The following is a 14,046-nucleotide window of genomic DNA, read 5'->3' as shown; positions in this document are numbered from 1 at the left end:
TGTATCTGTTTATTTCCTTGTGATTTAAAGAAAAATATTAGACTTATATTTATATAAAAGTTATCTAGAAGGTAAGTTAAATAAAAATAAGACCACAAACCTAGGTTTTGGGAGACCTAGAGTCTAATCTGGACACTACCACTACTTACTATAAGATTTAACTCACATTATTTTTTAATTTCCTCATTGATAATGTTGGGGAAAACACTCTCATCTGCCTCATGAGAGTGTTTTTTAAAAATATAAAGCACAATCAAAAATAAGATGTTATGGTAGGTACATGTTTTGTAAAATTTTCCATGTATATTTAACTTCTTACATCCTGTGAAAGTGTCACAAAGTATGTATCTCAGTCTAGAATTTCCAATTCATACACAAAATTAATTAAAAATTAAAATTAGTTTACTTGTATGTATGACTTTGCCAAATGTAGTTTTAAATTATTTTGCTGAATATCAAAACAGCTTAACTTAGAAAAACACAGTGGAATATTTATTCAGCACAAAAATTTGTTTTTGCAGCATTGTCTTGAAATGTCCTTTCATATTATATAGTTTTTATATTTATCTTGAGAGAATGAACTGTTTCATTTAAAGTCAGCTAACTTACAGATCATATGGGGTATTTACTATATTATGGCCCATGAACAGTTTTCCACATTAAAATAATGTTTAAATAATCTAAGTCTTAATGTTTCTGCTCATGTAAAATAAATGTTTTAATTTTTAAGGATATCAGATGCTCAGACTTGAGTCAGTCATCAATCATACTTTTTATCAATGATACTAATGTCATTGACCTAGAAAGGCTACATTTTTGTACTGTTTTATTTTACTCTATTCATCTCCTGCCTATAAATCCATACTCCTCTTTCTTACTGTATTTAATACTTATCTTTCCAAGCCATCTTCCAAATTTGGGGTATATTTCCTTGAAAAATTATATAATATTTCTTGTATAAGATTTAAATCTTATAAAATTGATATAGTATAAATTTCATTTTCTAACTTTCATAAAATATTAGATTTTTAAGACCTATTCATGTTACTATATATAACACACTTCTGACTGACACATGTTTATTGCATTCACATACCAGTAGTTTATCTTTTCCTCTAGTGATAGATACTTAAGTTGTTTCCAGCTGTTCTCACGTCTACAAATTTGTACATATCTTGCTATGAACCTGCCCTGTAGTTTCTGTGGTAGTATATATGTCCTAGAGTAGAATGACTGGGGTTTTGTATGTATACATATTTAATTTCAGTTAAGTAATGCTGGCCGCTTCCTAGGAATGGTTATCCCAGTTTACACGTGCACCAGCAAGATATAAGGGTTTCATTTTCTCTAAAGTCTTTAGCAGCACTTAATATTTTCTGATTTTTGTTAATCTGATATGTGTAAAATGTATTTTGTCTTAATATGCATTATCTGATTACTAATGAGGCTGAGCATATGCTTTATAGACATTCTGGTTTTCTATTCTGTGGAAAATACTAGTAGTTTGCCCATTTTTCTGTTAGGTTTTTCTCTTACTGATTATAGCACAAGACATTTTTTATAGATTCTAGATGTTCGGATAGTGGAAATAACTTAGTCTGATTTGTTAAATTTGTCTTGATATCCTTCATGGAATGGACATCTTTAATTTTCTCCCTAATTGTTTGTGTTTTTTAGGTCTCGTTCTTCTGTCAGTTTTATAGTTTTACTATTTAGGTCTTTAATTTTAATTGGAATTATTTTTGGATATAGTATGAGGTATGAATCCAACTTTTTCTCCAGATAGGCATTAAGGGGAGAAGGTTAACAAAACCCCTTCTCTGCCTATGGGAAAATTATCTTGGGTTTACTTTTTCCTTAGCACAATGTTTTTAGGGAAATCTGCTGTTTAGATAAATATGGTAATATGATAAACAAGGTAAATATGTTATTTACCCAGCAAAATTTTTTAATTGTAAAATGAAAAGGCACAGGCTTTGAGACTTCTGAATAAGGTACGACTGGTAACTGATAGTAGTTCCTGTGGCACATGAGGCTTCTCTAAGAAGGATGCTTTCCTCTCTCCGTGCTATGTTTACTGTGCTGTACTATCCTGCCGAACTAAGTGACCTTGGTGCCAAATTATATCCTTTTGGTCTTGTGAGTGTGAATGTCTGCTGGGCATGCCGAGAAGGACTGTAGCAGTTTTTCTAACACCATCTGCTAAATATCCGTATTTTCCCCATTTTATTACATACCAATTTCCCATAAACATGAAACTGCTTGGGGCTGTTTTATTGATATATGTCAGTTCTTTTTCCTGTATAACACTTTAATTAATGTAACTTTGTAGTATGTCTTAATATCTGCTAGGTGAATCTATTTTGTCCTTTATTAAAATTAGCTTTTTGTGAATTTATATTCTTCTGTATAAACTTTCATATCAACTTATCAGTTTCCCTAAAACAAGATGTTGAGATTTTGATTGGAATGGCATTAAATTTATAAGTTAATTTAGAGAGAATTAACATATTAACAATGTCAAATCATCTCATTCGTGAATACAATTTCTCCATTTATTTAGGATATCATATTTTTTTTGGCTAATTCCTAGGTTCTTTGTAATTTTTGTTGCCATTGAAAATGGTATTCTATTATTTCTGTTACAGAGGAATATATTGAACTTGGTATATTTATCTTGTATTTACAGCTTTGAAGAAATGCTTATTCTAATTTTTTTAGGAATCAAAATGTTATTTTAATCTGTTTTGGCTTGATGTAAATAGCTACAGTCAGTAACTGAAATAAACTTTCATTTTTAACCTTTAACTGGTTTCCTGCTCAAGATAGCATAGATTATACACATATTAGGAAGTTCACATAGAGCATTGTGAGTTAAACACCATTATTATCTTGCATCAAATTAGTTTTCTACTTCATAACAAGAAAAGAGGACTTTCCAAAAATGAGTCCTAAACCCTGAATAGACCACAAAATGAACCACAGATTTGGAATTAGTGTTAGCTTGATTGAGGAAAGTATTTGAATTTTATGGCCTTCTGATTCTTCCACCTTCAAAACTGTAGTTGGAGTTGAGAATTTTATTTCCTTTCAGCTCTAAAATTATTCTTCCAAACTTGCCAATCAGTTAACTCACTCTTCTCATGAAAAGCAGTAAGCGAAGAAGAGGAGGGAGGAAAAAGGCATCAGTTATTCTAGAGAAATACTTCCATGTGGAAACGTGAGGTAGGAATTATGTTAGATTGAACTGTATGATAGATTGCATTTATATTTTAAATTTGTCTCTATATTTGCTTATTTTTTGATCTTTGCTGTTTCTAAAAGGAATGTATTTAAAATCTCCAGTTGTTGATAGCTTCTTACTGTTTTATCAGTTATTTCATACTTATATCACCTTATTACAAGTTTTGTACTTATGCCTTCTGCTTTTTTTATAGATCAGATTTTCTTCTGTAGGTTTGAAAGCTATACATGCTATTCATGCTATTTTTATTCTTGTTGTGGTTATGTTTATTTTTTTCCACCGGCGTTTGAAATTCCCAATATTGGAGTCATAACAATACAAGAATGCTGGCACACTATCATCCTCCCTGCTTTCTTCTCCAGACGGTTCTCCCTATTGTCCCCCTACTTCTATTCATTCAGCAGTGTTGGTATCACTTGAAGTTTTTATTCTAGATTGTTACGGTTAATTTTTTATTGTCAGTATTTTCCTAGTTGAACAAATAACTTTTCTGAAGTTATTTTTACTTCTTATTTTTACTTCTTATGTTTTATCTGTTCATTTACATTTTTAACTATCAAATTAATACAGTCGCATGGTTTTAAAAATACAAATTGTGATTTAAAAAACAAAGAAGTAAAGTAGTCCCCTGCCTCACACCAGAGACCCGATCCAAAAGGAACCACATTTAACTTTTTTGCTCTAATGTTTTTACCTTCTTGTTTCTAAATAATGCGCTCATCTGGCTTTTTCTCAACTTACCAATTTTAGAGGTTATCTATTAACCTCCTTTCTTCCCCTAACCCCATATAGTATTTGACTGCCCTGCACTACTATCCCACATTTCCTCTTACCCCATCTTCCCAGTATAATAATATTTTAACTCTGAGTCAAGTCAGTGAAAATGTTTGCATTACCATGTAAATATTGTTTCTCCCTATTCATTTCTTATATAACATTGTGGTTTTCTTGGCATTGATATTCCTTTTTTATTTGCCTAGTTTCTGTGTACCAAATCTGGCTACAAGGAATGGTGCCTGATGCTTTCAAGTACTGAGTCTTTCAAGGGTTCTATAGTGTAAACAGTCTTAGTTGTCAGAATCCCCGTCTTTGTCATTTCATCCCCTCTACTAAGTCTATTTTATATTCTGACTTCTGAAAGTTTCATTGTTTTCTCTTTTATGCTTTGTCCTTATTGTTTAATGCTGCTTCTTATTCTCATTCTAATTTTTGATTGTGAGGAGAAAGGAGATAAAAATGAATAATCAATCTCGTATTTAACTAGAAGCCAAGCTGGCTTTCTGCAACCAAGTGTGCTCTATTACCCTTGAGAGAGTTGTCGATTTTGCTGCCTAATGCGGTTCCTTCCAGAGACCTGATCCCAAAAGCAGCCACATTTAACTTTTTTGCTCTTCTGTTTTTACCTCTTTATTTCTAAATAATTTGCTCATCCGGCTTTTTCTTGACTTAACCAGTTTTAGAGGGTATCTATTAACTTCTCTGTCTTGAACTCAATTTGGCAGGCTTTTGGGTCGCACCGAAACAACTCTTGTTGAGGTCACCAGTAAACACTAAGTAAACTACATTGCTATCCAGTGAACAGTCTCAGTATTAATTCTACTTGATCTTGGTGGCAGAGTTGATCACTCCCTCCTTCTTGAAAATCTTTTTTTCCCTTGGCTTCTAGGACAACATAATGGTCCTCCTTACATTATGGTCCTCCTTACAAAGGTCCTCCGTTTCCTTACAATATTATTGACTCCTTCTTTTCGCTCTTCATTGCTGATTTCTCATCCTTACTTGTGAATGACCCCAGGGTCCTCTATTGTATACTCACTTCCTTGATGTTCTCATCCATTCTGGTGACTTATAATACTATATGTTCTCAACTCCAGAATTTATATCTTTAGGCCTTACTTTTCATCTGAATTCCAAAATCAAATCTGCCACTTTGATATCTTCACTTGGTATCTGAAATTTAGTGTGCTTAAAAATCCTGACCTTCACTTCAAAACCTGTTTCTCCTCCATTTTCTTCCGTGTGCCAATCAATTGGAACTACATCTTTCCATTTGTTTAGGCCAAACACTTTGGAATCCTTCTTTATTTCTCCCTTTTACTCACATCTCACATATATTATTGTAATAGCCTCATGACTTGTCATTCTACCTCTGCCCTTACCTGACCAGACCTATAGTCAAAACAGGAAGAATATTAGTTTTGTTTGTTTGTTTTTTGTTTTTAATGTCATAACATTCCTCTGCTAAAAACCTGCCAGCGGCTTCCCATTTGACTCAGTAAAAACTCAAAGTCCATACAGTGGTCTACAAGTGGTTATGCCATCTGACCCCCCTCTACTCTTCACCCTCTACTCTCCTCACAGGAGTCACATTGACCTCCTTGCAGTTACTTAAATATTCCAGGCTTGCTTTCACCTAAGGACTCTCTGCACATAGTTTTTCTTGTGTCAGGACACCCTCTCTGAAAACATCGTTATGGCCCTGTTCTACACCTACAAGACTGAGCCTTACATGTTTACTAGTTCCCCGGTGATAATATTCACAATAACACACTCATGCTGAACTTATTAATGTGAATGAAAACTGAATTTGTAACCCAGCGCTATTTACATTTTTCAAGAGGTGCCTAGAGGTGCCTCTTGATAAAGACAATGCTTAACCCAAGATACTTTTGGTGTCCCTCAGATCGTACAATTTTCCCATTCTACCTAACCCAAGCAGCTATATACCACAGTGACTTGCATTGCCAACCATTTTATCCATATCCGAGTTTTCTTTCTCCTGTATTCCCCTTTCTTCTGGACTCAAGAGTTGGTCACCTAAGATCAGGCTTGGAAGATCTGGTTGCTAAGAGACAAGACGCTGGGAGGGTGGGGACGCTGCACTGCGACAAGCCTTAGAGTCAGTGCAAGAGGGGGCAGGGGAAGGCAAAGGCGAGGCGAGGCGGCCGCTTGCCGCAGCCGCTTGTTCGGCTCCCTCCCGCCCGGCAGGAGCTCGTCGCTCATTGGTTCTGCCTCTGTGGCGCTGGCCTGTGATTGGAGGGGCGTGTTGGGCCCGGCGGTCCTCCGCCCCCGGGGGTGGTCCCGAGCCGCTTACCAGAGGGAGGGGCGGCGTGTGAGGGCCTTGTGTGAGGGCCTTATGTGAGGGCCGTGGGCCGGACTGCGGGCCGGGTCGCAGGAGGTTCATGGCTTGAGCGCGGGCAGAACTGGCTACCTCAGGTGACGGAGGTTCAGCGAGGTCCGCCGCGGCCCTGTGGAGGTAAGCGACGTGCCGAGGTTCCTTAGGTGCCGGCCGGGGGACAGGAAGTGCGGCGAGGGGCGGCACCGCTGGCAGCCAGCGCGTTCCCGCCGCGGCCTCCTCCCCTGGCCGCCCAAACTCCTGCGGACGCCCCCACGCGTAGCCCGCCGCCCTCCGGCCCTGCTTGCTCCAGATCCCTGTAGCCCGTCTCGCCCGCGCACCAGCGGAGGGAAGCCCAGCTTGTGCCGGCGCGGCCGCGCCCCTCTGCCCGCCGCCTTTGTCCGCCCCCACGTCTCCGCGCTGGGAGAGTTTCTGCCCCAACGCGGGATGGAGGCGGGTTTGGAGACCGCGAAGATCTGGGCTGTACGGAGGACGCCCCGCGCAGTGAGCCTCTGGGCGGAAGGTTTGCAGGGCTCTGGTCTATTCATCCTGGATTTCGGATATGATTATATTTTCTTCACGATAAAAGCCAACTGGCTCCATTCTCGTTTGAGGTCAGGAAACCTGGACACCAGTCTTCTCTCCTGGTGCAAGATGACTCAGTGTTACCTCCCACCCCCTGATATGCCAAAGTCCATTGACCTGCCCTGCTGGCCCCCTCTCGCTTCCCATCTTAACACTAAGAAAAAAAAAAGCCTGTCTACAAGAGCTTTTTTCTGTTTCAAAAAAGGAAAAAAATCCGTTGCCAGTCGTGGACCTCTATTTGTTCTTAGTTTGGTCTAATTAATACGTATAAATAAATCAATACTGTAGGAATAGGAGAGAGGACATAAGGTGTGATATTAAAAACTATTAAACAAATATAATTTTCGTTTCTGGTAAATAACATGATTCACCTTAAACACTAACTTTTTGAATATATTTTATCACGAATGGGAGTAGATTCAGTAGTAGTGTAATTTGAGCTTCAAACTTTTATGTCACAGTTTTTGATAAGTCTACACTTTTTTCCCAAAACGAGGTGCACTGTGACAACTATTCCAAGAGAATTTTATGTTATTAAGGGTTATCTATTAGTGCTATGCCTGTCATACTTACATTCAGACTCTAAGGGATACTTTCTTTAACATTCCTTTAACTGGAATTAATACTGTGTAGTCTTCCCTTGATTGGGATGATTCAGTTTTGTAAAGAAAGTGTCAACAGGAAAAATTTTTTTCCCATCTAGATTATTTAAATTATTCTTAAACAGGTATACCATGAGTATCATATTTGAAATATACATACAAATATTTAATCTGGACAATATTTTTGATTAGCTAACAGGTGCCTGCACATTGCAGGCCACAATAAATATTTTAGAACTTTTAAGAAATGAAAAAAACAGCACCAAGGTCCTTGCCCTGGATTACATTTTAGACAGCTTTCTACTGAGACCGAAACAAATTATAATAGAATACCCCATGCCCTAACATACATCTCAAATTGCATGGTATGACAAGTGATGATGTGCTAGGCACACAAGTGGAGAACAATGAAGTTCTGTAAAATCTATTTCAACTAGACTCAAGGCAATGTTTTACAATTATTAAACTAATTCTTAGAAATTTTTAATACCAATAATGGGCAAAATAAGAAGAGGAAAAATAATAATAATAAATACCTTTCATATGCCAGGTAGTGTACTGGGTGCTTTATATATATTACTATTTAATCCTTAACCCCAAAGGTAGGTATTGTTTTCTTATAGCTGAGACAATTAAAAATGGTAAAGCTGGATAAGAATCTAGATCTGACTTTTTATTCATTTTGTTGAAGATATGCTTCATTTAAAAGTTGCTGTCTCTCCTTTTGTTTGTCACATTTATCTTTATGAATTTGTTTAATCTCAGGATATCTGGAACAGTAATATAATTTACTACTATAAACATTATATAGTCCTTCCTGTGTACCAAGTAGCTCTGTCCATATCTTCAAAAGTATTGGGGCTAACTACTATTCTTTGTTTTACAGATGAGGAAATTGAGTGATAGAGATAAGTAATCTGAACCAGATGATACCTTAATGGTAAAACTGGGATAAAGATTTGGGCAGTCTGGCTTCCAGAGTTTATACACTTATCCACAACAGGATTCTGGCCCATCTATACCTCTCTGGTTGCTAGGAAGCTATGCTATTAGAATGTATAGTGTTTTTATTTGTTTCTTTTTAATGTACATACAGACACATGTAGGATAACTTTATGATGTCTATCGCCTGTTGTCCTATACCAGTGTTTTTTGTAAACAATTACATAGTACTAATCATTGTTAACACTTATTGAGAACTTCTACATTCCAATTCCACATTCCAACATTTAAACATCTCACATAATCTTCGACACAATCTAGGAGGTGTATACTATTACTTTATGCTGCATCACCTTTGCGAGGCGCTTTTATTGTCTTCAAGTGCTTCCACAAAATTATCATCTCAATTTTATTATATCAGAAGTATTATCATCACTTAATTATATTGCTTAAGTTCAGATGACTTGCCTTGACTAGCATATATGGAGCTAAAACTCAGACCACAGCTGTAGACTCCCATGTACATGGCATTTTACATTGTACTGGTCTGGCAGTAGACCTTTGCTTCATACTTCTTGTCCTAAAATAGATGGCATTTTCCATACGAACAGCTTCTATTTGGAAATTATATTCCCAACCAAAAATTCATCATCATTTAAGCCATAGATAGGAGGAGCCATAGACCTTTGTCATTATTTCTTCTGTAAATTTATGTTCTAACTTCAGCTACAATGCCTGGCACATAGTGGGGGCTCAGTAAAGGTTTGAATAAAATAAGAAATGTCTCATATACATTGATACAAAAAGGTTCTTAAAATTCTTTTGTTTTTAAATTTTAGTTTCATTGAAGTATAATTGATATAAATTCTTAAAATTCTTTAAGTTTTAGTGGTATAGCTGCTTTTTCTGTTTGACACCACAGCCTGCACCCTCCCCTGCCTCACCAACAGAAGCTTCTAGAATTGTTTCACTAAATCATAACTAACTTTAAAATGTGCTAGTCTCTTTGCCGTAAGCCATCATTCCCAACCTGCTGTCTCCCCTGTTATATACCTCTTGTGTATAATGGAAACAGCATGGATGTGAGAGTCAGTTTAACCTTGCTCTGCCTCTTATGAACTCTATAGCCTTGTACAAGTGACTTATCTGAATATGTTTCATCATCTTGTAAAATTGGGGGGAAGCACCTATTTTCTTTTAACTTATGTAAAAGACTTAGCATTGTTCCCTGCTCCTAGTAAATACTCAACAAATAACAGCTATTATGTGCCTCTCCTCCTCCCCTTCATTGCTCCCCTTTGCTTTGGCTCTCAGTAGATGATATTTAGATGATCTGCTTGTCTGCTGGTACTCCTCACCAGACCATAAACTCCTTGAGGACAGAGACCGTGCCATGTTTATTTTTGTATCCCTGATGTTTGGCATGTAGTTGAGATTCACTAAATGTTTATTGAACTACATTCATTTGGAAAGCCATCTAGAGCTTTTTTCTTGGTGATCCTTGCCTGAAGATTTTGGACATCATTGGTCACTGGGTTTGTTATTCAAGGGCTCCTGGATTGAACTAGAGGATGTGATGTGAGCAGAGATGGGTGGAGAGACAGGTGAAGAAGCAACAGAAGCTTTCCCTCTGCAGGAGTGAGTGGGTGTGTGCATGTGTGTGGAGGTGTCTTGGCTTTTTATATATGAATGTCAGGGTGTGTGTCTGAGTGAGTGTATAAGGAACCATATTAGGCCCATTGTCACATTGCTGCTTACAAGGAAGAAGAGAAGAACTTTCCCCCAAAAAGTTGTTTCAAACAAGTAAAAATACTAATTACAGTTGTTGATAATAATCTCCCTGTCTCTTATAGCTAATAATTACATGGCACAATAACAATAATTATGCTTATCCTAAAATGTCAGATGAACTTGGTTTTAAGTTTCATTTGATTGATCAGTAAAAAATCAAGTATGCTCAGCCTTCCTTGTTTGTAGCATGACATTTACTCACAGAAAAATAAACATTGCTTAGGGCTAAAATGAAATTATAATTTTTTATAACGAGCTTTGTTTTTACAGTTTAATTCTACCAACCACACATTGCTAATCAAAGTATAAACCAGGCACACTAAAGGATTTTTTTAGGAAGATATATTCAACTTTTACCCCCAGTGTTTTATTATAAGAAAGTTTAAACATACAGCAAAGTAAAAGAATTTTCATGAACACTTGTATATCTTATATTCTACCATTAATATTTTATTTTACTTTTTTATCACATATTTATCGGTCCATCCTTCATCCATCCACCAATCCATAGTACTGAAATGCTATTATATATGAAGAGCTTGAGTTGTATATTCTGTGTTTATTTTAAGTCAGTTTTACTTGTCCTTTACATAGTAGTTCGTAGGAATGAATTATTACTGATTTATAATGTTTTGAAAACATTTGGATATCAAATGTGAATAAATTTGTTTGTCATCTTCATCTCTAGTTCCAAAAGATGAGTCGTGGATATTCAGAAAACAACAATTTCCTGAGCAATAACAGCCAAATGGTGTTGGACATGATCCTTTATCCATTAATTGGAATCCATCAGACCATCAACTGGGAAACTGTGGCAAGGCTTGTGCCTGGGTTAACACCCAAAGAGGTAAATAATAGTCCCACAGATATTTCCTGAAAAAAATCAGAAAAAGTGATCAGTTTCAAAGAACAGTTAGAGAGAAAAAAATATTTGAGTTTTATATATTATATATGCAGGTATAAGTGCTGAATATGCATGTGATATAATTTGACTAGATAAAAACTATGAATTTTATAATATATTAACTCACCTGGTATGTTTAAATTCAGCCTTTCTTTACATGTTTACACAACTGAAAATTTACTAACAATATCTTAATTTAAGCAATAGAGGTGTTGCTATAAAATTATGGGTAGGTAAAATTTTTGTAAATAAGATTTTATGGTATTAAATCCCTAATGCTATGAGTAATTTACAGAAAAATTTAAAAACTTCCAGTGTTGACTCAAATTATTTTTCTCATAATATAAGTTAAATGAGAACTAACAATGCTAGGTATAAACTCACCTATACCACCATAAACCTCATTTTCATATAGATACAAATGAAAACTAAAACTAACACAATTCAAACTAATAATGCTTACTTAATGGGATAAGTAATAGTGTTTTGCTGAAATTAAATGCCGATTATAAACACGAATATTATGCAGTCTATTGTGGCATGAAATATTTTGTATTCAGCCAGTTCTGTCATGTGCCTTACAAAGCCTTCATTCGTCCTCCACTTTTCTCTCTTTAACCTATTATGAAGCCTTAGGTTACACCATGACATTACTTGTCTTCCCTTGTCGCTAATACATCTCTCCTCTACCAAGTTCCTTCCCTACCTTTGTCCTTTATAAAAATTAGCCTTGGGCACTTTAAATATTTCTTAGTACAGAAATTACTTAATTATAAACAATCAAATAGGCATTGAAATATTCTTTTATCCTGATAATCTAGGTGATTTTATTAATGTTTTTATACTCAGAATCTAAACTTAAAGTCTAAATATTCTAATAGGAAACTCTTAGATTTCTGGTAATTCGTCCATGAAACCCTAGTTTAAGAAACATTGACCTCAGAATTTTTGCTGTTAAAAGGACTCCTAAAGCGGGATTCATCTGAGTTCTAAAAGTAGATAATGACATTAATGATTTTCCCCAGTGGGTTTTAATCATTTTCGCCTCTGCCTGGCCCACTGAATACATTCAATAAATATTTGTGAAATTAGTGAATGAATCAAATTCCACCCTCTTTTTTTTATAGCTTAGAAAACTAGCACCCACAGAGATTACTTACTCTCAGTTACGTTATAGGTCTTTGTGAAATGATGAGGAAACTTAAGTTTTAGTGTATATTATCACTCCCTAATTTATACATTTTCACCTTTTGGACTTTAAAACGTGTTACGCTTTAAAACAGGGCGTGAATTCAACTATTTTTCCAACTTTTTACTGTCAGCACCCCTATATCTTTTATATAGATTCAGCAATTCTAGGTATTTGCTTGATCTCTTAATGTAATATTTTTCTGTGACATTTACAAGTTTCAGCATGATAACACTTCATATACTGCTGCATACATCTCCTTAAGATAAGGACATTATCTACAGTACTATAATCAAACCTAAGAAAATTAACAACTCTATCACATCATGCTACTATCCACTGCATATTTAAATTCACCCAATTGAGGAAATTTTTTTTAATCGAAATACAGCTAAATAGTGAATCAGACTTTTTAAGTAGTGTTAATTTCTAAGTAATATTTTATAATTAAGCAAAACATGTTGTTGAAGTACATACATACAAAGGAAACAGCAAAAAATCAGAATTATAAATCTGATCCTACCTAAAGTAAGATATATACTTTGTATATATCCTTCCAGATGTTTTCTATATGTATATGAATTGTTAAAGTGGACATATAACAAATGAACTGTTTGCTGCTTGCTTTTTACTTAACATGTTGTAAACATCTTTATCAGCTAATAGATTTCTATAACATTGTATGGCAATATATTATTTTTTGAGCTATATCATAATTTACTGAATAGTCCCTTTTGTCGGATATTTAGGCTATTGTTTTCAACTTTTGACTACTAAAATACCAGAGCAATAAATATCTTATTCTCCTTTCCTTAGGAGATAATCTCAGAAGCATAATTGCTTGATCAGAGGGCTTGTACATTTTTAAGGCTTTTGATACATATTGCCTACTAGAAGGGTCGTCTAAGATATGGTCCAGTCATCCTGAGTGCCTGGTCCTTGCACTTTCTATATCAACTATGTATGTGTCTTTTCAAAATTCTCATTTGTATATAGGTGTTATCTCATTGCAGTTTTAATTTACCTTTCTTTAAATCCCAAAGAAGTTGAACATTTTACATTTTATTGTTCCATGTCCTTTTTCTATTTGTGAATTTGTTCTGTTACTAGTGTAATAACAGTTTTGTATGTATTAAATATATTAACCCTTGATCTAGCATATTTTTGTTTGTTTTCAGCTTATTAAGATATTAGTGATATATAGAAATGTTTAAAAGTTTGTTAAAATCCGTGCTTCTTTTACTTTGCTGTCTGCCTTTTTTGTCATGTTTAGAAAATTCTCACCTGAAAGTTATGTATAATGCATAGTCACATACATTTTCCTGATTACTTTTATTTTTTTACATTTAAATCTAGACTCTACTTGGAGTTTATTTTAGTATTAACTTTGTCCCTAATGACTAGATAATTGCTCAGTATTTATTGAATATTTAATTCTTTATTACAGGTTTAAAATTGCACCTTCAGATCTATTTCTGGACTTACTATTCTAATCCATTGACCTCTTTTTCTAATCCTTTTGACAGTTGCATATTGATTTACTTAAGTTTCTTGAGTGTTCTCTCACTTAATCTCCTGGATTATAATTTTTTATGCATTTTGAATGACCTTCTGGTGTATTGAAAGTGGAGAAAGGATGAATTAAGATATTTTAGGTAAATGTTTAATTTAGCT

The 14,046-nt window shown here is 35.1% G+C and overlaps 1 protein-coding gene across 6 annotated transcripts in view; it reads left to right on the top strand.

Annotated features, from left to right (window-relative positions):
* The first annotated feature begins 6,360 nt into the window (after positions 1-6,360).
* Positions 6,361-14,046, top strand: part of SANBR (SANT and BTB domain regulator of CSR) — a 54,831-nt gene continuing 47,145 nt past the window's right edge. For 4 of the 6 annotated variants that reach the window (XR_005658211.1, XR_005658212.1, XM_039887065.1 and 1 more), the window contains exons 1-2: positions 6,361-6,500; positions 10,968-11,126. Coding sequence is in view for 3 of the 6 variants with exons in the window: in XM_039887065.1 (XP_039742999.1) it covers positions 10,977-11,126 (150 nt within the window). In the remaining 3 variants the exon portion in view is untranslated. Of the gene's footprint in view, positions 6,501-6,742; positions 6,883-10,967; positions 11,127-14,046 lie in introns of those variants that run through there. The other 2 variants (XM_039887067.1, XM_039887064.1) reach the window with 2 other exon arrangements.

Source organism: Pteropus medius, unplaced genomic scaffold, assembly GCF_902729225.1.
Source record: "Pteropus medius unplaced genomic scaffold, Ma_sr-lr_union100, whole genome shotgun sequence".
Classification (NCBI taxonomy): domain Eukaryota; kingdom Metazoa; phylum Chordata; class Mammalia; order Chiroptera; family Pteropodidae; genus Pteropus; species Pteropus medius.
The sequence above is the reverse complement of the archived record's forward strand: the minus strand, read 5'-3'. Positions and strand labels throughout refer to the sequence as shown.